At 45.6% G+C, this 23,991-nt stretch overlaps 1 protein-coding gene across 2 annotated transcripts in view; it reads left to right on the top strand.

Annotated features, from left to right (window-relative positions):
• Positions 10,693–23,991, top strand: part of LOC109824351 (transcription factor bHLH18-like) — a 13,928-nt gene continuing 629 nt past the window's right edge. The window contains exons 1-4 of one of the 2 annotated variants that reach the window (XM_020390930.1): positions 10,693–11,236; positions 12,333–12,413; positions 12,505–12,927; positions 13,264–13,629. In XM_020390930.1, coding sequence (XP_020246519.1) covers positions 12,378–12,413; positions 12,505–12,927; positions 13,264–13,629 — 825 coding nt within the window. In that variant the 5' untranslated portion in view covers positions 10,693–11,236; positions 12,333–12,377. The remainder of the gene's footprint in view (positions 11,237–12,332; positions 12,414–12,504; positions 12,928–13,263; positions 13,630–23,991) is intronic. The other variant, XM_020390929.1, reaches the window with a different exon arrangement.

The following is a 23,991-nucleotide window of genomic DNA, read 5'->3' as shown; positions in this document are numbered from 1 at the left end:
TCATGTCCTGATCATCACACTGATAATCCAACCATGGGGGCTAACAGAGCTCTTCGTCGGAATTCCAACGCATCCGAAATCAACTAAATCCGAGTTTGGACGACGAATCAACGGCAAACACACCCGGAAAGGCCTCGGACTGAACTGGGGCACCCGGGGGTGTCTTGGCAAGCTCGAAACACCCGAGGGGTGTCTTGGCAAAACCAAGACACCCCAGGGGTGTCCTCACCTTTTACCACCCTCCCCTCTTGGTTTCCTATAAATAGGCCCCTTAGGCCTTCATTTCAAGGGGCTCCTGATTTAGCTCTTGATTTCTTTGGTGGCCTTGGAGGATTTCTTGGAGAGAGCCTAGGCGAAGCCCTGCCGGATCGAGGAGTGCTCGAGCCTTCTGCAGCAAAAGGGTCTTCTTCTTCCTTCCCCCTTCTCTTCTCCTTAGTATTGGCCGTCAGCGTTAATACTAAGAAGAGCTGGTGTCTCGCTTTAGCCGAGATATAAGCTTCATAGCTTCTCGATCCCACGCGGGTCGACGAAGTTCAGTTTCTAAATCCCCTCGCGGATAGACGAAACTCTGTCCGATTTTCTCGGAACGGATCTGACCTACCGGTGGTCCACGGATATTGACGTCCCCGTCACAGGCTAAAGACCCACGCAAGCGAGACCGCACCAAAACGGGATCTCGTGTTTATTTTCGATAAAGTTGTAATTTTTGTTTTATTGCACGAGGAGGTCTTATAAAAAGACCGACTTTTTTATCGATTCTTGTTGTAACGATTGAAGTCGTAACAGATCCAAAAGCAATGAAAACAGCAACTTTTCCCGAAAACAATGTGTAGATGAGAATATTAGGGCCTCTATTTTCTCTGTCTTAGCGGTTGATAGTGTCCAGTCACATGATTGATACTTAGGCCTCCCTTCGGTGGTTGGTAGAAGCTGTTGTTAGACTTTTGCTTTAATCAGAGACTCGGTTTGGAAAAGAGTCCAAGCTTGGAGGAGGGCTCTTTTCTCAGCTGGGGGGCGAGAGGTTATGGTGAAAGCTGTTTTGCAGGCGATTCCATGTTATGTGATGAGTGTCTTTTGCATTCTCCTTACTTTGTGCAAGGAGATTGAGTCTAGCATTATGAGATTCTGGTTGGGAACGACTTCTTGTAAGAGGAAGATTCACTGGGTTAGGTGGAAAAAGGTATGTCAAGCAAAGTCAAAGGGTGGTCAAGGCTTTAAAGATCTGCAGACGTTTAATCAGGCACTGGTGACTAAGCAGGCTTGGAGGATCTTTCAGGACCCTAATTCTCTGGTTAGTAGGGTTTTGAAGGGGAAATATTTTTGGGACTCGGACTTCTTTTCAGCCAGTGTCGGCCCTGGCTGTTCTTATTTATGCCGGAGCATTATCTGGGGATGAGAGCTCCTCGCTCAAGGTTCGAGATGGAGGATAGGTAATGGCCAGAGTGTCTCTATCAGTGCTGATCCATGGATCCCAATGCCCTTTTTTTAAGGACAATCACTTCTCCAATCGACCCTTCCAGGAGGGTGGCTAAGCTGATCTCTGCTTCGGGTACTTAGAATAATGATTTGGTTCCTAACTCCTTTTGGTAGGTGGATCAGGAGGATATTTCACTTATCCCACTATCTCCTTCTCTTGTCCCTAACAGACTCATTTGGCATTATGAGGAGAAGGGGTGCTACACAGTCAAGAGTGAATATCGACTTCTTCACCACACTATGTCTAATGCTTCATCCACCTTGGATTCTAGGGAGGCGAAGTGGTGGTCCTTGATCTGGCAGGTGGAGATCCCACCAAAGATAAGAGTGTTCCTTTGGTACCTGTCCTATGATGCTCTCCCTAACTCAGCTGGTTTATCTCATAGGGGGATCTCTGTGTCCCCTAGTTACTGCCTTTGCTCTGCTGCCTTTGAGACTACCATTCATATCTTCACCGTTTTCTCTTTTGCTCATTTAGTGTGGGATTCCTTAGACCTTTGTGATGTGATAGAAGGCTTTCGAGGTACGTATTGTATTGATTTTCTTTTCCATCTCACCTCAGTTTTCCCTGGGAACTCTCTGGCTTTGGCTTTCACGACCCTGTGGTTTATATAGTGGGAAAGGAATATGCGCTCTCATGGTGGTGATGTTAGGGAGGCTTCAGTCTTGGTGACTCAGATTATCTACTTTGTGGAGGAAGTGGATAGGGTTCGAGGCCTCTCTGGTGACATTGCTACCCCTTCCAAATGGTCTTCTGCTTGGTATCCCTTTGATCTTGATTTGTTAAAGCTCAACACAGATGTTGCTATTCCTATGGAAGGAGATATTATTGGGTTGGGAGGTGTTAATCGGGACAACCATGTGCATGTGATTATTTGCTACTCTATGGGGCTCAGGGTCCTATGATTATGGATCATACGGAGTTGTTGGCTCTCCTAGAAGGCATTTGCTTTTTTTGGCGTATGAACTGGAGGATTTCGGTGGTGGAGATTGACTCCCTAAGGGTTATCTCCTTGGTGGACTCTCATTCTCCTTTTGCTACCGTAGTTCCTATTGTAGATGAAGTTCATGCTGGTTTGTCTACTATTGATTGCTCTAAAGTTTCTTATGTAAGGCGCACTGGTAATGGTGTTGCTCATGCCCTAACTAAATCGGTTGACTGTTTTTCCACTTATTTTTGGTCTGTTTTTATCCCTCTATTTTTGAGACAGAGTGTTGTTGAGGACTTGGCTAGTTAGGATGTGCTACCTTCCTTTTCAAAAAAAATGCTTTTATTCCCTAAAAATAATTATCATTTAAGCTAGATATTCTAACTGCCTTCCAAGAACTTGATGCTTTCTTACACTTTGAACGTAATCCATGGATGAATTTGAATACTTTTCACTTTTGATTTTTGCTAATAGTGGAAAATTAGCTTTTTAAAGTACAATTAATTTTCATTTATATTTAGAATATTAATAATTTAGTTTAAATATTGCAATGTACCATATGCTTTAATTTGTAGGACAAGAATTCAAATGACTTCCTAGATCTGTTAAATTTTGTCACTTGGAAATAAATTTAAATACTTCTGATCTTAAGGTTTTGCATAGGCAGAAATACTTGTACATCTTTTTAATTTATCTCTGCTAAGCATGACTTAAATACTTACAGCTGTAAGACTTGAATCCGGAGTCTCTTCCAGGGGTGGGTGTAGGCCAAGTCGGTTTAGGCCCGTTGTTTGCGGAAAAAGTTGCTGTATTCATTGCTGCATTCATTACAACTTCAATCGTTACAATGAAATAAAAAGATAGCCTTTTTATAAGACCGGTACACAATGAAAACAAAAGAAATACAACTCTTTTCAAACAAACGCAAGATCTGTTCATCATCTCTTGCTTGCGTGGGTCTTTTGCCTGTGACGGGGATGTTGATATCCGTGGACCACCTGGGCACTCAGATCTGGTCCGAGAAAATCGGGCAGAGTTTCGTCTATCCGCGGAGGGATATGGAAACAGAACCCCGTCGATCCGCGCGAGATCTCAGAGGTGTAAAGCTTATGTCTCGGCTAAAACGAGGCACTAGCTCTCCTTTGTATCACCGCTAAGGGCAACACTAAGGGAAAATAGAAAGGGGAATGAAGAAGGAGACTCCTTTGCTGCAGAAGGCTCGCTCACTCCTCGATCCGGCAGGGCTTCGCCGCTCTCTTAGAAAACCCCGACTCCTTCCTCCGGCAGGGCTTCGCCGCTCCTCTCTGGAATTTCAGATCCCAAAGGCTAGAGCTCTAGATCTGAAATTCCTCTCCCAAAACCAAGGCCCAGAGAATGGAGGCCCTAGGGGCCTATTTATAGGAAAAGCAAGGGGTAGGGGTTGGTTGAGGACACCCCTAGGGGGGTGTCTCGGCTCCAAAACCGAGACACCCCTTGGGGTGTCTCGGCCATGGCCGAGACACCCCCCATGGGGTGTCTCGGCCAAGGCCGAGACACCCCCTTGGGGGTGTCTCGGCCAAGGCCGAGACACCTGGGGTGTCTTGGCGAGACACTCCTTAGGGGGTGTCTCGGCTATTGGCCAAGACCTGTTTGGGTGTTCCGCCGTTGACTCGCGGTTGATTCGTCGTCCGGATTCGGATTTGAGTGATTCCGGGTGCGTTGGATGCGCGACGAAGAGTTTGACCTGCTCTGGTGATTGGATTATCTGTAGAGTGGTCGAGGCATGAAGGGCGTTGTCCTTTTTGTGAACAGTGCCGGGTTTCCCGATTGGTCCGGGTCTTCGTGATTCCGAAGTCCTATCCGCTCATGTAACTCGTCGATTCACTTCAGTCGTTCGTCGACGTCGATTAGGCTCATGTGGATTGGGTGGTGACGTCCATCGTCGCTCGTTAACACTGAACCGGTTGTGGAGAACTATAGGCAATTTTTGATGCCTACAGATACCCCCTCCAAAGTGTTCCTGACTCGTTTCTTTTATAGAAGAGGCTGGAATACTTTGGATGTGATTGATCTGGCCTTCAGTCGGCGTAGTTAGCTTCAACTCTTGACTCTTTCGATTTTCGATCTATCCGATGCTTTGACGAATAGCCGAGGTTCTTCCGGCGCTGCGTTTATCGTCTGGCCGTCGTCGGAGTCTCGAGTCTGCAGCTGATGAATTGAGTTTGGCTCGTGTCATTGAGTTGACTTTGAACTACCTCCGCCACATTGTGCTGGCTTAGGGTTCTGAATCACTGGGGGTTGACTTTTTGTCGCAACGCGCTGTCCGGCGTTGACCTAAGGTTACGCGTTGACCGGCGCTCACCTTAGGGTTTTGAACCGCGTGGGTTGACTTTCGTCGTCACGTGTTGACTTTCGTCGTCACGTGTTGACTTTTGTCGCAACGCGCTGTCCGGCGTTGACCTAAGGTTACGCGTTGACCGGCGCTCACCTTAGGGTTTTGAACCGCGTGGGTTGACTTTCGTCGTCACGTGTTGACTTTCGTCGTCACGTGTTGACTTTTGTCGCAACGCGCTGTCCGGCGTTGACCTAAGGTTACGCGTTGACCGGCGTCCACCTTAGGGTTTTGAACCGCATAGGTTGGCTTTTGTCGTCACGTGTTGACTTTCGTCGTCACGTGTTGACTTTTGTCGCAACGCGCTGTCCGGCGTTGACCTAAGGTTACGCGTTGACCGGCGTCCACCTTAGGGTTTTGAACCGCATAGGTTGGCTTTTGTCGTCACGTGTTGACTTTCGTCGTCACGTGTTGACTTTTGTCGCAACGCGCTGTCCGGCGTTGACCTAAGGTTACGCGTTGACCGGCGTCCACCTTAGGGTTTTGAACCGCATAGGTTGGCTTCTGTCACCACGTGTTGACTTTCGTCGTCACGTGTTGACTTTTGTCGCAACGCGCTGTCCGGCGTTGACCTAAGGTTACGCGTTGACCGGCGTCCACCTTAGGGTTTTGAACCGCGTAGGTTGGCTTTTGTCGTCACGTGTTGACTTTCGTCGTCACGTGTTGACTTTTGTCGCAACGCGCTGTCCGGCGTTGACCTAAGGTTACGCGTTGACCGGCGTCCACCTTAGGGTTTTGAACCGCGTAGGTTGGCTTTTGTCGTCACGTGTTGACTTTCGTCGTCACGTGTTGACTTTTGTCGCAACGCGCTGTCCGGCGTTGACCTAAGGTTACGCGTTGACCGGCGTCCACCTTAGGGTTTTGAACCGCGTAGGTTGGCTCTTGTCATCACGTGTTGATTTTCGTCGCCACGTGTTGACTTTTGACGCAACGCGTTGTCCGGCGTTGACCTAAGGTTACGCGTTGACCGGCGTCCACCTTAGGGTTTTGAACCGCGTAGGTTGGCTTTTGTCGTCACGTGTTGACTTTCGTCGTCACGTGTTGACTTTTGTCGCAACGCGCTGTCCGGCGTTGACCTAAGGTTACGCGTTGACCGGCGTCCACCTTAGGGTTTTGAACCGCGTAGGTTGGCTTTTGTCGTCACGTGTTGACTTTCGTCGTCACGTGTTGACTTTTGTCGCAACGCGCTGTCCGGCGTTGACCTAAGGTTACGCGTTGACCGGCGTCCACCTTAGGGTTTTGAACCGCGTAGGTTGGCTTTTGTCGTCACGTGTTGACTTTCGTCGTCACGTGTTGACTTTTGTCGCAACGCGCTGTCCGGCGTTGACCTAAGGTTACGCGTTGACCGGCGTCCACCTTAGGGTTTTGAACCGCGTAGGTTGGCTTTTGTCGTCACGTGTTGACTTTCGTCGTCACGTGTTGACTTTTGTCGCAACGCGCTGTCCGGCGTTGACCTAAGGTTACGCGTTGACCGGCGTCCACCTTAGGGTTTTGAACCGCGTAGGTTGGCTTTTGTCGTCACGTGTTGACTTTCGTCGTCACGTGTTGACTTTTGTCGCAACGCGCTGTCCGGCGTTGACCTAAGGTTACGCGTTGACCGGCGTCCACCTTAGGGTTTTGAACCGCGTAGGTTGGCTTTTGTCGTCACGTGTTGACTTTCGTCGTCACGTGTTGACTTTTGTCGCAACGCGCTGTCCGGCGTTGACCTAAGGTTACGCGTTGACCGGCGTCCACCTTAGGGTTTTGAACCGCGTAGGTTGGCTTTTGTCGTCACGTGTTGACTTTCGTCGTCACGTGTTGACTTTTGTCGCAACGCGCTGTCCGGCGTTGACCTAAGGTTACGCGTTGACCGGCGTCCACCTTAGGGTTTTGAACCGCGTAGGTTGGCTTTTGTCGTCACGTGTTGACTTTCGTCGTCACGTGTTGACTTTTGTCGCAACGCGCTGTCCGGCGTTGACCTAAGGTTACGCGTTGACCGGCGTCCACCTTAGGGTTTTGAACCGCGTAGGTTGGCTTTTGTCGTCACGTGTTGACTTTCGTCGTCACGTGTTGACTTTTGTCGCAACGCGCTGTCCGGCGTTGACCTAAGGTTACGCGTTGACCGGCGTCCACCTTAGGGTTTTGAACCGCGTAGGTTGGCTTTTGTCGTCACGTGTTGACTTTCGTCGTCACGTGTTGACTTTTGTCGCAACGCGCTGTCCGGCGTTGACCTAAGGTTACGCGTTGACCGGCGTCCACCTTAGGGTTTTGAACCGCGTAGGTTGGCTTTTGTCGTCACGTGTTGACTTTCGTCGTCACGTGTTGACTTTTGTCGCAACGCGCTGTCCGGCGTTGACCTAAGGTTACGCGTTGACCGGCGTCCACCTTAGGGTTTTGAACCGCGTAGGTTGGCTTTTGTCGTCACGTGTTGACTTTCGTCGTCACGTGTTGACTTTTGTCGCAACGCGCTGTCCGGCGTTGACCTAAGGTTACGCGTTGACCGGCGTCCACCTTAGGGTTTTGAACCGCGTAGGTTGGCTTTTGTCGTCACGTGTTGACTTTCGTCGTCACGTGTTGACTTTTGTCGCAACGCGCTGTCCGGCGTTGACCTAAGGTTACGCGTTGACCGGCGTCCACCTTAGGGTTTTGAACCGCGTAGGTTGGCTTTTGTCGTCACGTGTTGACTTTCGTCGTCACGTGTTGACTTTTGTCGCAACGCGCTGTCCGGCGTTGACCTAAGGTTACGCGTTGACCGGCGTCCACCTTAGGGTTTTGAACCGCGTAGGTTGGCTTTTGTCGTCACGTGTTGACTTTCGTCGTCACGTGTTGACTTTTGTCGCAACGCGCTGTCCGGCGTTGACCTAAGGTTACGCGTTGACCGGCGTCCACCTTAGGGTTTTGAACCGCGTAGGTTGGCTTTTGTCGTCACGTGTTGACTTTCGTCGTCACGTGTTGACTTTTGTCGCAACGCGCTGTCCGGCGTTGACCTAAGGTTACGCGTTGACCGGCGTCCACCTTAGGGTTTTGAACCGCGTAGGTTGGCTTTTGTCGTCACGTGTTGACTTTCGTCGTCACGTGTTGACTTTTGTCGCAACGCGCTGTCCGGCGTTGACCTAAGGTTACGCGTTGACCGGCGTCCACCTTAGGGTTTTGAACCGCGTAGGTTGGCTTTTGTCGTCACGTGTTGACTTTCGTCGTCACGTGTTGACTTTTGTCGCAACGCGCTGTCCGGCGTTGACCTAAGGTTACGCGTTGACCGGCGTCCACCTTAGGGTTTTGAACCGCGTAGGTTGGCTTTTGTCGTCACGTGTTGACTTTCGTCGTCACGTGTTGACTTTTGTCGCAACGCGCTGTCCGGCGTTGACCTAAGGTTACGCGTTGACCGGCGTCCACCTTAGGGTTTTGAACCGCGTAGGTTGGCTTTTGTCGTCACGTGTTGACTTTCGTCGTCACGTGTTGACTTTTGTCGCAACGCGCTGTCCGGCGTTGACCTAAGGTTACGCGTTGACCGGCGTCCACCTTAGGGTTTTGAACCGCGTAGGTTGGCTTTTGTCGTCACGTGTTGACTTTCGTCGTCACGTGTTGACTTTTGTCGCAACGCGCTGTCCGGCGTTGACCTAAGGTTACGCGTTGACCGGCGTCCACCTTAGGGTTTTGAACCGCGTAGGTTGGCTTTTGTCGTCACGTGTTGACTTTCGTCGTCACGTGTTGACTTTTGTCGCAACGCGCTGTCCGGCGTTGACCTAAGGTTACGCGTTGACCGGCGTCCACCTTAGGGTTTTGAACCGCGTAGGTTGGCTTTTGTCGTCACGTGTTGACTTTCGTCGTCACGTGTTGACTTTTGTCGCAACGCGCTGTCCGGCGTTGACCTAAGGTTACGCGTTGACCGGCGTCCACCTTAGGGTTTTGAACCGCGTAGGTTGGCTTTTGTCGTCACGTGTTGACTTTCGTCGTCACGTGTTGACTTTTGTCGCAACGCGCTGTCCGGCGTTGACCTAAGGTTACGCGTTGACCGGCGTCCACCTTAGGGTTTTGAACCGCGTAGGTTGGCTTTTGTCGTCACGTGTTGACTTTCGTCGTCACGTGTTGACTTTTGTCGCAACGCGCTGTCCGGCGTTGACCTAAGGTTACGCGTTGACCGGCGTCCACCTTAGGGTTTTGAACCGCGTAGGTTGGCTTTTGTCGTCACGTGTTGACTTTCGTCGTCACGTGTTGACTTTTGTCGCAACGCGCTGTCCGGCGTTGACCTAAGGTTACGCGTTGACCGGCGTCCACCTTAGGGTTTTGAACCGCGTAGGTTGGCTTTTGTCGTCACGTGTTGACTTTCGTCGTCACGTGTTGACTTTTGTCGCAACGCGCTGTCCGGCGTTGACCTAAGGTTACGCGTTGACCGGCGTCCACCTTAGGGTTTTGAACCGCGTAGGTTGGGGTATCGAGATACATGCACGATCCAGGAGTGGGTCATTGGGACGCTGTGAAATGGATTTTGAGGTACATTCGAGGTACGCTCAATGTTGGTTTAGTTTATGAGCGGGACACTACAGGTGGGCAATTGTGCATTGGTTATGTTGATTCGGATTATGCCGGGGATTTGGATAAGCGCCGGTCTACGACGGGGTATGTGTTTACTTTTACCCATGCGTCGGTGTGTTGGAGATGCACCTTACAGTCGACGGTGGCTTTGTCTACGACGGAGGCAGAGTATATGGCAGTTACGGAGGCTGTAAAGGAGGCTATTTGGCTTCGAGGACTTTTGGAGGAACTTGGTATATCGCAGAGGTCCGTCACTATTCATTGTGATAGCATGAGTGCTATCTATTTGGCGAAGAATCAGGTTTTTCATGCGCGGACGAAGCACATTGACGTTCGTTATCACTTCGTTCGAGATGTTCTTGAAGATGGCGATGTGGAAATTGTGAAAGTCCACACGAAGGATAATCCGGCGGATATGCTCACTAAGGTGGTTCCGAGTAACAAGTTTGATCATTGTCGAAACTTGTTGCACATTCGTAATTGTTGAGGCCGTTGTCGGCCATTTGGGTGAACTACGTTTGGCTTGATTCCTTGGGCAAGAGGATACGTAGGTAGTCTTTCAGATGCAGCCGGTTTGGATTAGTTGATTTTGATGGGGGTGAGATTGTTTGGATTCTCGTTTTGGTTCCCGACAACAAGTGGGACATTTGAATGCTTTGGTGTCGGTTCGGTTTTTTGGAAAAAACTTCACCGAGGTGGAGAATTGTGAACGTGTTTCTGTGCTTTGCTCGTGGGGTCCACACCTGCACGTGAGTCTGCTTGGAGTTTAATTGTTGTTCAGGTTTTTCGTTTTCGTTCGGGTACGTGTGAAGCGGCCCACGAATAATCCTATTTAAAGAGCCTAGGTTTTCGTGAAAAGGTGATGCAAAGGAGGGCGGCGGCTTCGTGCAAACAGGAAAAGCGGCAGCGAGTGCGAGGGCGCTGTGCAGCAGGAGATTTGATTTTTGGTTTTGATTTGTGTGCGGCTGCGGAACAGAAGTGCGCAACTGGGGATTTCTTTTCGGCGTGCAAAAGGCAGAGGCTACAGTGCGGATGCAGAGATAAAAGAGGAGATTTTGTGAAGCCTTTTGTTTAGAGTTTGTGCATCCCCTTTGAGAGATATTTGTGTGAGGGATTTGAGAGTTTGTGTGAGGGTTTAGATTGAGTGATTGTAAACCCTAGTTGTTTTTCTCTCCCTCTAATAGTAGATCTCCCCCTCCTTGCCCCGTGGACGTAGGCAATTTGCCGAACCACGTAAAAATTGGTTGTACTGCTTTTGTGTGATTTGTAATAGATTTTAGGATCCCTCGACAGGTCAGTCCTAGAACTGATGAGAGGAAGAGCCGATATCTCACTTGGTTGAGATATCCGCTTCAGATTCTTGTCTCCTTGGTGAGACGGGAATTCTTATTGCGACCTGACTCTCTTGTTGTGCTGCCGAAGTGCTGCCGAAATTTTCCGCTGCGCGCAACAAAGAGTGTGGTTCATGGTGTACCCCTGGTGGGACTCTAACCCTAAAGTCAATTCAGACACCTCCGCGAAGATCCGGTTGAAAACCAAAATAATAAAATATCTGACACTGCATCATACTCTACTAAACACATGCATCACCACTTGTGGTAGGTGAATTATTTATCGATATATGTCTTCGCCTCCAATACTGGTGGCGGATCAGTTATATATCCATATATGTTAATAATATAATATTATAATACTGACAACTGCGACGAACAACAATAATGATTTGATAATGACTCGTGTCGACAAATTAACGCCAAAATCATCATAACTCTCCTATATATTAATATACAGAATAGGGGCTGATCTTGCTCCCAAGGGAAGAGCACTAGCTATAGGGTTGTGTTCAAAAGTGAGCTCTCTTATTCCACTCTATTTACATTTCTCTTGGTTTGCTAAATTTTACTGAATTATTGTTTCATACTAACTACATTTTACCGATTGAGCTCAGGTACTTTTCTTCCCCCAGCCCAAAAAAACCCTTCCTTTATTAGTTATTTAGTTTCTTCTTCTCTCGCTTTTTATTAATTTTTTGCTCCTTTATATGTTTAAGAAGACATTCTTCTCCCTCATACAAGCAGAATCACCTTCCTTTAGTTATTATTATGCATACAATTTGTTTTTTCCCCCCTCCAAGTTTGATGGCGTTTATGTTGATTTTTCAAGACATAAGGGCATTTTTGATGAAATGTTTTCAACAATGATATTTTCTTTTTTCCAAATATGAGGATATTCTCATAATTCTAAAAATAAAGCTCACACAAGCTAAAATGACAATGTATAGATAGGTCTCACGAGGAGTTAACAGCACTGCACGTTGTACAGTTTGATGTTCTATGGCAAATTTTCCTCTTTTTATGTACAACATGTTAAAGGCCTTGCACTATGTCAAAACCTTTAAGATCTGAGAAATAAATTTATACTCTTAACATGTTGTTGAGAGTCCTTTTCATAAGCTGAAACTTTAAGTTATTGAAATTTGTACTCACACGTTCACGGGCAGAGTATGAATTTTGTGTCAATGATGTTGCCAATAATTTATCATTGTTGTATTTTGAATCTATATTAATAAATTTATAACTTTAGTCCTTCTTAGTGGTGTTCTACTTTAATTTTATGGTGTTGTAAGTAGCAAACACAAGTAAAAATAAACAAAATAGCTATAAAATAAGAAATCTATGTTGGCCACTGTGTAGCTCTCCATCACGGCACGTAATGTTATATTTTCTTGAAAAGCATTAAATTTAGGGTTTTGTGTGTGTGTGTGTTGGGGTTGGGGTGGGGGGGGCACCTTTTATTTAGGATCAATTTACGTAAATACTTTATATTTTTATTTTTATTTAAACCACCTGTAAAATTAAATTTTCTTCTAATCAACCATTTGACCACACTTTGCTGCTAAAATTTTACCGAAATTTTAACAATACCTCATTTAATCTCATGTAGAAAGTTTAAATTTACGGTCAAAGGATCCTTCCATTGCACCAAAGCTAGTGAGGCTAGAGAGATAAGCATGATTTTACATTACTCTAACACTACATGTACAGGGATTAATTTGCCTTATTGCCAAATCCTTCACCACCATTTCCTCCATGGAATTATCAGCAGCTGATTTGTTTACAAACCCAGTAAGTTTAAATATGACCAAATCTAAAGTTTTTTTTTTCTAGAATTCAATTAAGTCTTATGCATTGACATGATTTTTTTTTTTCAAACCAGGAGATAGAGGACCTCAATTTCGTTGATGAATGGGAGTTAAGCTCTCTGGACCAAGATTTCTCTTTAACAAACATATGGGATTGTTTCCGAGAAACACTATCCTCAGAGAGTTACAACTCCTGTTCCCCTTGCTTTGAGGCTCCCTTGACTCCTGCCAACATTGGGGAGCCTACAGAGAAATTTCCTGAGCCTGATAAGAACTGGAGCTTTTCTTCTACAAACACGGGCATTCTGTCTTTTGGACATCCGTGTTCAGATGAAAGATTGAAGACAGTGGAAGTTGTGATCAAGGAGTCAAAGAATGCAAAAGTGAAGCGGAGTGCGACTGGTAATCAAGAGCATGTAATTGCCGAGAGGAAGAGGAGGGAGAAGATATCCGAGCATTTGTTTACATTGCACAAAATTATTCCTGGCACAAAGAGGGTAATTTTCCCACATTTGTGTTCACATTATTTCATTTGAATAACTTGGAAGGGTTAATTTCGGATAGACCTCCTCTATTACTGTGCAATTGTGGATTAGACCCCCTTAGTTATATTTGTTCTAATAAAGCCCCTGTACCATTTGCTCAGGTATGGATAAATCCCTTGAGTGAATTTTTCTACTTTTAAAAGAGTAAAAGAAAGTTCACTAGGGGGTATATCCACACAAATAATATCGCAAGGAGTCTATCTACTATTAAGGCTATAGTATAGGGTGCCTATCTACAATTAACCCTATTTTAAAAGTAGCCTGAAATTCATAATATATTTGCTGTAGAGAGACAAGGCCTCTATTCTCAAGGATACAATTGATTACATGAAAGAAATGGCACAGAAGCTCAAGACCCTTGAAGAGCAGGCAACGAAAGAAACAGTGAAGTCTGTATCTGTATCATGTAAAAAATCCCAGCCCTCCGGCATCAGTGATGAGGAAAGTGGCGATAACCCTCCCTCAGCTGATACCCAATTCAATATCGAGGCAAAAATATCAGCGAAGATCGTCCTTATCAAGATTCATTGCAAGAATCAACGAGGAATGCTGCTCAAGGCACTCGGTGAGATTGAAAAATCTCATCTTAGTGTCATCAGCGCGAGTTCCCTACCCTTCTCAGATCAGTTTCTTGATATAACTGTAACAGCTCAGGTAAAGATTCACACGTTGTTAACGTGAAGTATGATTACATTGTTAGTCTAGAATTTAACTACTTAAGCTTCTGGGTTGAATTGATTTTAGCATTTATTTAAAGCCTATTAGCTCCCGGTGTGGACCAAATTTCTCCTTAACAAGTGGTATTATAATTGGATCTTGGACCCAAGCAAAAGGGAGAGTGATTAGGCTTAGAAAATTCGAATGATATTTGGTATTGTTGGGAATATACACCAAAACCCCAAACACAACAGAAACAAGTATAGAGAAAATACACCAAGATTTAACGAGGTTCGGCAACTGCCTACGTACTCGGGAGCCACACAATTAATTTCTCATTAATTAATAAGAAATTACAAGCTTAGAGCAGATCTCAAACTGAGATCTCTCAATAAATACACAACATTGTAGCTACAATGTTATATAACCCCTCTTTTTAAATCCTCTCTCTTTAATTCTCTTTTCTTAAATTTCTCCCCTTTTAATCCCCCCAAAAATCACTACTTAGGGCGCTGAAAGAAAAAACGTTGGAGAAAAAGAAGAGGGAGAAGAGGCCGCCACTGGATCTGAGCACGAGAAGAAGCATTGATCAAGGCCTCTGGGTTTCTCTTTAATAGGGAAACCCTATCGACAGGCTCGCCGCGACAGCCTGTCGCTGGAGCTCGCCTGCGCATAGTGCTCGAGCTCGCCCAAAACTAGTTGAGCTCGCCTACACCAACACGAGCTCACCTTATCTGCATCGACCTCGCCTGTAGTTGTGTCGACCTCGCCTTCTTCGCGTCGAGCTCACGTGTTCCAACCTATTCGAGCTTGCCAGCAAAACGCCCCAACCTTGCCTGAAGAAGCCCTTGCCTGGAGCTCCTCGCCTGCGCTGCATCGACGAGCTCGCATGACCTCGCCTGAAATCAGAGCTTGAGCTCGCCTGCACCGGATCTCGAGCTCGCCTTGAGCTTGCATGCGTCGTCCCCTAAAGCTCGCATGCGCCTTACCCAACAGAGCTTGCCTGTGCCTTACCCGCCAGAGCTCGCCTGCGGAGGTTTGAATCCACACCTAATTCCAACAATCTCCCACTTGGAGACCAAAATGACGTCAACAGGCTACCTCAACAAGCACCTCCTCCTGTGTGGCTCCGCCTTCATCATTTATGCATAAAGGCCAACTGAAATTACGCACAACTCCAGTTTCTGAGAGGTCACTGCCTCTGTCAACTTATCTGTTGGATTCTTTCTTCCTTAGATCTTCTGTTGAAATCCTTTGACAACTCGTCGGGCTCTATATCTTCTGGTACCATCATGTTCCTTTTTCACTCGATACACCCACTTATTGTGACGTGCCTTCTTCCCCATGGGCAACTCAAATAGTTCTCATGTCTGGTTGGAGATTAAAGATTTCATCTCTTATTTCATAGCAAACTCCCACTTGCTCGTATCCCCACTCTGACAAGCTTCATCATAGCTTTCAGGCCCTCCTCCATCTGTCAGCAACATATAATTCATGTATCTACTGTTAGGCACAAGAGGATGAGTAGTTCTCCTTAATATCGGAGCTGGTGCGTCGGGCTTCTGCGCACCGTTCTATCAAACAGGCTCTTTTGGCTGAAGACCTTATGCATTGGATTCTTCCGAGAGGTTATCTAGGACATCATCTGCATCTATAAATATTGACTCGCTCTCTGAGTCACTGACATCTGTCTTATGCACGTCCTTATATATCACCTTCTCGTTGAATATCACATCTCTGCTCTTGATCACCTTCTTGTTTACGTTGTCCCAAATGCGGTAGCCGAACTCATCTTCACCATACCCGATGAATGTGCATTTTTTAGACTTGGGATTAGGCTCATTCCTGTCTTGATCACTAATATGCACATAAGCTACACAACCGAAAACTTTGAGATGTGAGAGGGTTACCTCCTTTCCGCATCATACCTCCTCTGGTATTCTATACTCCAATGGAACTGATGGCCCTCAATTAATCAAGTAAGCTGCTGTGTTGATTGCTTATGCACAGAATTGCTTCGGTAGACCTGACTGTATCCGAATGCTTCTGGTTCTCTCTGTCAACGTTTTATTTATGCGCTCAGCCACACCATTGTGCTATGGTGTGCCGAGCATAGTTCTCTCCATTTTGATACCGTGCACATAGCAGAACTTCTTGAATCTGGTGTCTTCATACTCACCATCATTGTTTGTTTTGAGCTTCTTTATTCTCAGACCGGTCTCATTATCGACCATAGCTTTCCATCTCCTGAAAGCTTCAAACACTTTTGACTTGTCCTTCAGAAAGTAGACTCATACTTTCCGAGAGTGATCATCGATAAAAATCACGAAGTAGTGTTTTTCACCAATAGACGCGGTGGTGGTTGGTCCCCAAACATCTTAGTGAACGAGCTCTAGCTTCTACTTCCTGGGGGTTTTGCCATTTGTTTGAAACCTGGCTCTCTTTTCTTTCCAAGTATGTATTCTTCACACATATCAATCTCTACTGATTGTAAACCTGAGAGTTTCCTCTTTGTGTGCATAATCTTCATCCCCTTTTCACTCAAATGACCGAGTCTCTGGTGCCACAGCTTTGAAGTCTCATTATCTGCTGCAACTGAGATCAAACAACATGCACCTATTGTGATATACAGGGTACCAGTCTTCCTGCCTCTGGCAATCGTTATTGCGGCTTTTGAAATCCTCTAATTATTACCATGAAAAGTCGTAGTGTAGCCTTCACTAGCTAGCTAGCTTACTGAGATTAAGTTCCCTTTTTAGGTCGGGAATATGTCTGACATCCTTCACCTCACATACTAGTCCATTTAACTTAATCTTCACTACACATTTGCCAATAATGGTACATGGTTGATCATTACCTAGGTATGCATTTTCAAGGTTTCCAAGGATATACTTCTCGAGGAATTCTTTCTGAGAAGTAGCATGGAATGATGCTCCATAGTCCAACACCCAAGACTCCTCATTGCTCTCCAAACAGCATATCAATGCACCATCTCCTCCTGAGGTGGAAGCAAAATTTGCATCTGCCTTTGCCTCACACTCCTTCTGTGCACTCTTGCACTGCTCCTTGTAGTGCCCAGTTTTCTCGCACTTCCAACACTCGATAGCCTTCGAGCTGCTGGGATTCCTAAATTTGGACCTTTTGTCTTTTGATCCATTTTCTCTGGTTGAATTTCTATCTCTTGACTCTGTATGCAATACTAAAGAGGTTGTACTTTCACCCGACTCTCTCTATCGGATTTCCTCACTGAGAACCAGATCACGAACGTTATCAAACTTTAACTTGTTGCTTCCCGACGAGCTACTCACAGCTGTGACTGTAGCATTCCAACACTCTGGTAAGAAAGACAAAAGGATCAATGCTCGAACTTCCTCATCAAACTCAATATCAACTAAACTCAATTGGGTCGTGACTGTATTAAGTTCATTGAGATGATGTGCTACCGATGCACCTTCCGCCATTCGCAGATTGAACAACTACCTCATCAAATGGACTTTATTTGAGGCTGATGGCTTCTCATACATATTTGAGAGTGCTTCCATAAGACCTGCCGTAGTATTTTCTTTTGTAATGTTAAAAGCAACATTGTGGGTTAACATCAAACGAATAACCTCGATGGCCTTTCTGTCTAGAAGATTCTAATCTTCTTCCTTCATACCTTCCGGCTTCTTCCCCGAGAGAGGTTGATACAGATTTTTTTGATATAGATAATCCTCTATCTGTATTTTTCAGAATCCGAAATTTGATCTATCAAACTTCTCTACTCTCACCTTTCCTTCATTTGCGGTCATCGCTCCCACTTAAATCTGACTTCCTTCAGATCGTTTCTAAGCTCTGATATCAGTTGTTGGGAATTTACGTCAAAACCCCAAACACAACAGAAATGCAGTATAGAGAAAATACACAAAGATTTAACAAGGTTCGATAACTACCTATGTCCTCGGGAGCCATGCAATTAAGTTCTTATTAATCAACAAGAAATTACAAAGCTTAGAGCAGATCTCAAACTGAGATCTCTCAATAAATACACAACACTGTAGCTACAGTGTTGTGTAACCCATCTTCTTAAATCCTCTCTCTTTAATTCCCTTTTCTTAATTTTTTGGCCTTTTAATCCCCCCAAAAATCTCTGCTTAGGGCGTTGAAAAAAAAAATGCTGGAGAAAAAGAAGAAAGAGAAGAGGCTGTCGTTGGATTTGAGCGCGAGAAGAAGCAGCGATCAAGGCCTCTGGGTTTCTCTTTTATAGGGAAACCCTAGCGATAGGCTGGCGTCGCTGGAGCTTGCCTGCGCGTAGTGCTCGAGCTCGCCTGATTCGCGTCGACCTCGCCTGTAGCTGCGTCGACCTCGCCTGTTCCAACCCGTTCAAGCTCGCCAGCAAACGCCCCAACCTCGCCTGAAGAAGCCCTTGCCTAGAGCTCCTCGCCTACGCTGCATCAACGAGCTCGCATGACCTCGCCTGAAATCAAAGCTCGAGCTCGCCTGCACCGGATCTCGAGCTCGCCTTGAGCTCGCATGCGTCGTCCCCCAAAGCTCGCCTGCGCCCGCCAAAGCTCGCCTGTGGAGGTTTGAATCCACACCTAATTCCAACAGGAATAACATGTTGCTCCTATAATTGACTATGTAGACTATGGTTTAGTTAGCCTACAAATAGCTTATAAATAATTTTAGTCATCTTGGAAATACATAATTACTGGTTTAGACCCAAATTTAGATCCAAAATTAGACCCAAATTTAGGTTAATTTGTAGATGGTAGGTGACCAACAATAGTCATAGGAGTGAAAATTTTCTAGTTAGTCAACATAGGATATAAGTGTTAGTCTAAAGTGTAGACCCAAAGTTGAAGCCGAAGCTAGAATCAAAATGAGGGAGAAAATCGAGAAAAAACAGGAGGAGGCTTGCACGGTCGACCGTGGCGGTCGACCGCGAACGTGCACAGCTGGAGCTGAAGACAGTCGACTACGACGGTCGACCGCGGCAACCCTGTAGGGATTTTGGTCTCGGGAATCAGTTCGGTCGACCGTGACGGTCGACCGCGCCAACACCGTAATGTTTTCTGCTCTCTGGAAAGTGGTTCGGTCGACCACCGCGGTCGACCGTGATACCTGCGCAACCGCGACGCAGTCAAACAGTTTCCTAAACTGTTTTGGATTCTGTTTCTTTCAGGACTCTATATATACCTAAATGTTTTTAGGACTTTTATGTACACGAAAAAAAAGAGTTTTGATAGCAGAAAAAGAGAGAATCTTAGAGAGATAAAGCCCTAGTTTGAGAGCTTGTATTTCTTCTTCAATTAATCAAAAGAATTGTGTGGTGTGGCTCCCGAGGACGTAGGCACGTTGCCGAACCTCGTTAAATCTTTGTGTTCGTCTCCTTTATTATTTCTGCAAGTTTTTATCTTTATTTGAGGTGAATTTTCCTACTTTCCTACTTTCAACACAAGGTCAGGAAGGGTAAGGGTTCGATTTGATTGTTTCGAATCCCCAACAACTAGTATCAGAACATCGTTTAGCAATTTGTGTGAAAGTCATGGCAGAGTAAATCAAATCTAAGATTGAGAAGTTTGACAGCTCAGACTTAGCCTACTAGAAGTCGCAGATGGAGGACTATCTGTACCAGAAGGACTTGTATCGCCCGTTGATGGACAATGATAAGGGACAGAAGAAAGAGGAGTCAGATGTTACTGGGAGATACTGGATAGGAAAGCTTTAGGGCAAATTCGGTTGTCGCTCGCCAAATCAGTAGCCCATAACATATTGAAGGAGAAGACAGTGGGGCTTATGGAAGCGCTCGCGAAGATGTACGAGCAACCATCGGCAGCAAACAAAGTGCATATCGTCAAGACTCTTTTCAACCTCAAGATGACAGAATGATGGTCCTTCACGATGCACCTCAACAAGTTCAACACGATTGTTGATCAACTTATCTCCGTAGACATCACGTTTAATAACGAAGTGCAGGCCCTATTCTTACTATCGCAGTTGTCGGATAGTTGGGTAGGTTGTGTGACGTCAATCAACAATTCGGCGGGGAAAGAGAAGTTGAAGCTGAGTTAGGTTGTTAGCATGATTCTATCCGAGGAGGTTAGAAGAAAATCGTCCGAATCAGAAGGTTCAGGTTCAGCTTTCGAGCAGAGAGGCAGAAGCCAGAAGAAAGGAAATCAGAATAAGAATCGGTCGAAATCAATGAAGAAGAGGTTGAACTCGAAGGTTAGGCCTATTAAAGGGAAGTGTTGGAACTGCGGTCAGGAGGGCCATATGTTTTCAATCTGCAAGAGTCCAAAAAAGGATACGGGTGAGCAAGAGGCTTATATCGTGCAGGATACATTGATCCTTGCTATGGATAGCGACTCAGATTCTTGGGTTATCGACTCAGGAGCCTCTTTCCACGCCACTGCTAACAGGAAACTTCTCCAGAATTATGTAACAGGGGACTTTGAAAAAGTTTATTTGGGGAATAACGAGTCTTGTAATATTGTTGGAAAGGGTGAAGTGCAGATTCAGATGAAGGGCTCTAAGTGGACCTTGAAGAACATGAGACATGTGCCGAAGCTGAAGAGAAATCTTGTTTCAGTGGGACAGCTTGGAGCAGAAGGCTATGTTTCAACATTCACAGGGGATTCGTGGAGAATCTCCAATGGTACGATGATTGTTGCTCGAGGCAATAGACTAGGAACTCTCTACCTCATCTTATATGCGAGTGACACCCTTGTAATTATAGCTGGCAAAGAGAGTACAGATCTGTGGCACAACAGGCTAGGACACATGAGCAAAAAGGGGATGAAGATCTTACATTCACAGGGAAAGCTAACCGGGATCGACTCCGTGAAAGTCGGGGTTTGTGAAGATTGCATCTTATAGAAGCAAAAGAGAGTTAGTTTCCAGAAGGGTGGAAGGCCACCTAAGGCTCAGAAGCTATAGTTAATTCATGCAGATGTATGGGGTCCAGCCAGTGTGTCTTCTTTTGACGGTTCGAGATATTATGTCACTTTCATCGACGATCACTCGAGGAAGGTGTGAGTCTACTTTATGAAGCATAAGTCAGAGGTGTTCGGAGTCTTCAAGAAGTAGAAGGCCATGGTGGAGAACGAGACAGATCTGAAAATGAAGTGTCTGAGACTAGACAATGATGAAAAATACGAGCTGGAGGAGTTCAAGAGGTTCTATGCTACAAATGGTATTCGTTTAGAGAGGACTACTCCAGGGATGCCGCAGCAGAACAGCATTGTAGAGAGGAACATAATCTTGACGGAGCGTGCCAGGAACATGCGATTACATGCAGGTCTGCCTAAGATATTTTGGACGGATGCGGTGCATACGACAGCTTACCTTATTAATCACGAGCCATCAGTTCTATTGGATTTTGGGATTTCAGAGGAGGTTTGGAGTGGAAAGAAGATAAATCTCTCACACTTGCGGGTATTTGGTTATGTGGCTTATGTTCATATCAGTGACCATGTCAGGGAGAAGCTAGAAGTTAAGTCACAGAAGTGCACATTCATTGGATACGGTATTATTGAGTTTGGGTATCATCTTTGGGATGAGAAGAACATGAAGATCATCAGAAGCAGGGACGTGATATTCAAGGAGGATGTGATGTACAAGAATAGGAAAAATGCCAATGATAGCCAAAGCAGTGGGAGCATCACTTCAGATGCAGATGGATCTGAGTACATGGATTTAGAGGATCTTCCAGATAGGGGTGATGATGTTTGTACTAACCAAAGAATGGTGGAGGCTCCAGGTACAGAATAAACTACCCAGGACGTGGAGCTTAGGAGGTCATCCAGGGTACCCAAACCAAATCCCATATATTTTTTATCTCTTGATTACTTATTGTTGAAAGATAACGGTAAACCGGAGTGTTATAAAGAGAAAATACAAGCGAGTAAATCTCAGCAGTGAGAGCAAACGATGCAGGAGGAGATGGATTTTCTACTCACTAATGAGACATGCGAGTTAGCTCAGCTACCTGCACAGAAGAAGACTTTACATAACAAATGAGTCTATCGGGTCAAGCAGGAGAGAGATGGAAGCAAGAGATTCAATGCCAGATTAGTAGTGAAGAGGTTTCAACAGCGGGAAGGAGTGGACTACACGGAGATATTTTCCCCTGTTGTGAAGCTCACAACCATCAGAATGGTATTGAGTTTGGTAGCTGTAGAAGACTTCTTTCTTGAGCAGTTAGATGTGAAGACTGACTTTCTTCATGGTGACTTGGATGAAGAAATCTACATGAAGCAGCTTGTTAGCTTCATTGAAGAAGGAAAGGAAGAGATGATGTGCAAGCTCAAGAAGAACTTATATGGTTTGAAACAGGCTCCGAGACAGTGGTACAAGAAGTTTGATAACTTTATGCAAAACAATAGCTACAGAAGATGCAAATCGGATCATTGTTGTTATTTTAAAAGGTTCGAGTCCAGCTTAATTATCTTGTTATTATATGTTGATGACATGTTGGTAGCAGAACCGTGTTTAGAAGATATAAACAGTTTGAAGAAGCAGCTAGCAAAGAAGTTTGCAATGAAGGATCTAGGTGCAGCAAAACAAATTCTAGGGATGCGAATCAGTAGGGATGAAGCTGAAGGGACGTTGAGATTGAGCCAAGCTGAATACATTGAGAATGTACTTCAAAGGTTCAACATGCAGAATGCTAAAGTTGTTAGCACGCCCATTAGAAGCCAGTTCAAGCTATCTGATGATCAATCACCTAAGACAGATGCAGATAGAGAGCATATGAGCAGGGTGTCATATTCTTCGGCCATTAGGAGTCTCATGTACGCGATGATTTGCACAAGACCGGACATCACCCATGCAATGGGAGTTATGAGCAGGTTTGCTAGCAATCCAGAGAAACAATATTAGGAGGCCGCGAAGTGGATATTACGGTACTTGAGGGGAACAACGAACAAACCACTATATTTCAGGAGGAAGGAGTTGGTGTTGCAGGGATACATGGATGCGAACTTTGTCGGTGATCATGATATGAGGCGAAGCACCACGGGGTATGTTTATACCTTAACGTCGACAATAGTGAGCTGGGTCTCACGTCTGCAGAAGATTGTGACTTTATCTACAACCGAGGCTGAGTATGCCGCAGTGACCAAAGCAAGCAAGGAAATGATCTGGTTGAACGGTTGCTTGGAAGAGTTGGATCTGAAGCAAGGGAGAGGAGTTCTTTATTGTGATAGTAAGAGCGCTATACATCTTGTCAAGAATCCAGTATATCATGCCAGAACGAAGCACATCGACGTTAAATATCATTTTATACGCTCGCTAGTTGAAGACGGAAAGTTTCACTTAATAAAGATTTTGGGGAGTCAAAATCCGACGGACATGTTGACGAAAGCAGTCACCATTGAGAAATTAGAGTTGTGCATAACTTCAGCTGGCTTTTACGAGTAGAAGACGAAGGCGGAGCCACACTACAAGGATCGGTGAGATCGCCGGGATATTATTGATTAAAGAAAGGATTTTTTCCGGGGAGGAGAAGATACATGCGAAGAATGGGAGAGTTTGGGTGAACTCGCTGATGGCACTTTGGTCTCCAAATGGGAGATTATTAGTCTAAAGTGTAGACCCAAAGTTGAAGCCGAAGCTGGAATCAAAACGAGGGAGAAAATCAAGAAAAAACAGGAGGAGGCCTGCATGGTCGACCGTGACGATCGACCGCGAACGTGCACAGAAGCTGACAAGAGGCTGGAGCTGAAGGCGGTCGACCGCGGTGGTCAACCGCACCAACCCTGTAGGGATTTTTGGTCTCGGGAATCAGTTCGGTCGACCGCGCTAACACTGTAATGTTTTCTGCTCTCTGGAAAGTGGTTCAGTCGACCGCCGCGGTCGACCGCGATACTTGCGCGGTCGACCGCCACGGTCAACCGCGACACAGTCAAACAGTTTCCTAAACTGTTTTAGATTCTGTTTCTTTCAGGACCCTATATATACCTAAACGTTTTTAGGGCTTGTATGTACACGAAAAAAGAGAGTTTTTGACAGCAAAAAAAGAGAGAATCTCAGAGAGATATAACCCTAGTTTGAGAGCTTGTATTTCTTTTTTAATTAATCAAAAGAATTGTGTGGTGTGGCTCCCGAGGACGTAGGCACGTTGCTGAACCTCATTAAATCTGTGTGTTCGTCTCCTTTATTATTTCTGCAAGTTTTTTATCTTTATTTGAGGTGAATTTTCCTATTTTCCTACTTTCAACACAAGGTCCGGAAGGACAATGGTTCGATTTGATTGTTTCGAATCCCCAACAATAAGATCCTACATACATATGTTGAGCGGCCATGTCTCTTGTCCATGATTACTGGTTGAAACAAAGTCAGTGCAAGGCTCATGATTCCGAGGGATGACTAAACTAT

Source organism: Asparagus officinalis, chromosome 9 (genome assembly GCF_001876935.1).
Source record: "Asparagus officinalis chromosome 9, Aspof.V1, whole genome shotgun sequence".
Lineage (NCBI taxonomy): Eukaryota > Viridiplantae > Streptophyta > Magnoliopsida > Asparagales > Asparagaceae > Asparagus > Asparagus officinalis.
The sequence above is the reverse complement of the archived record's forward strand: the minus strand, read 5'-3'. Positions and strand labels throughout refer to the sequence as shown.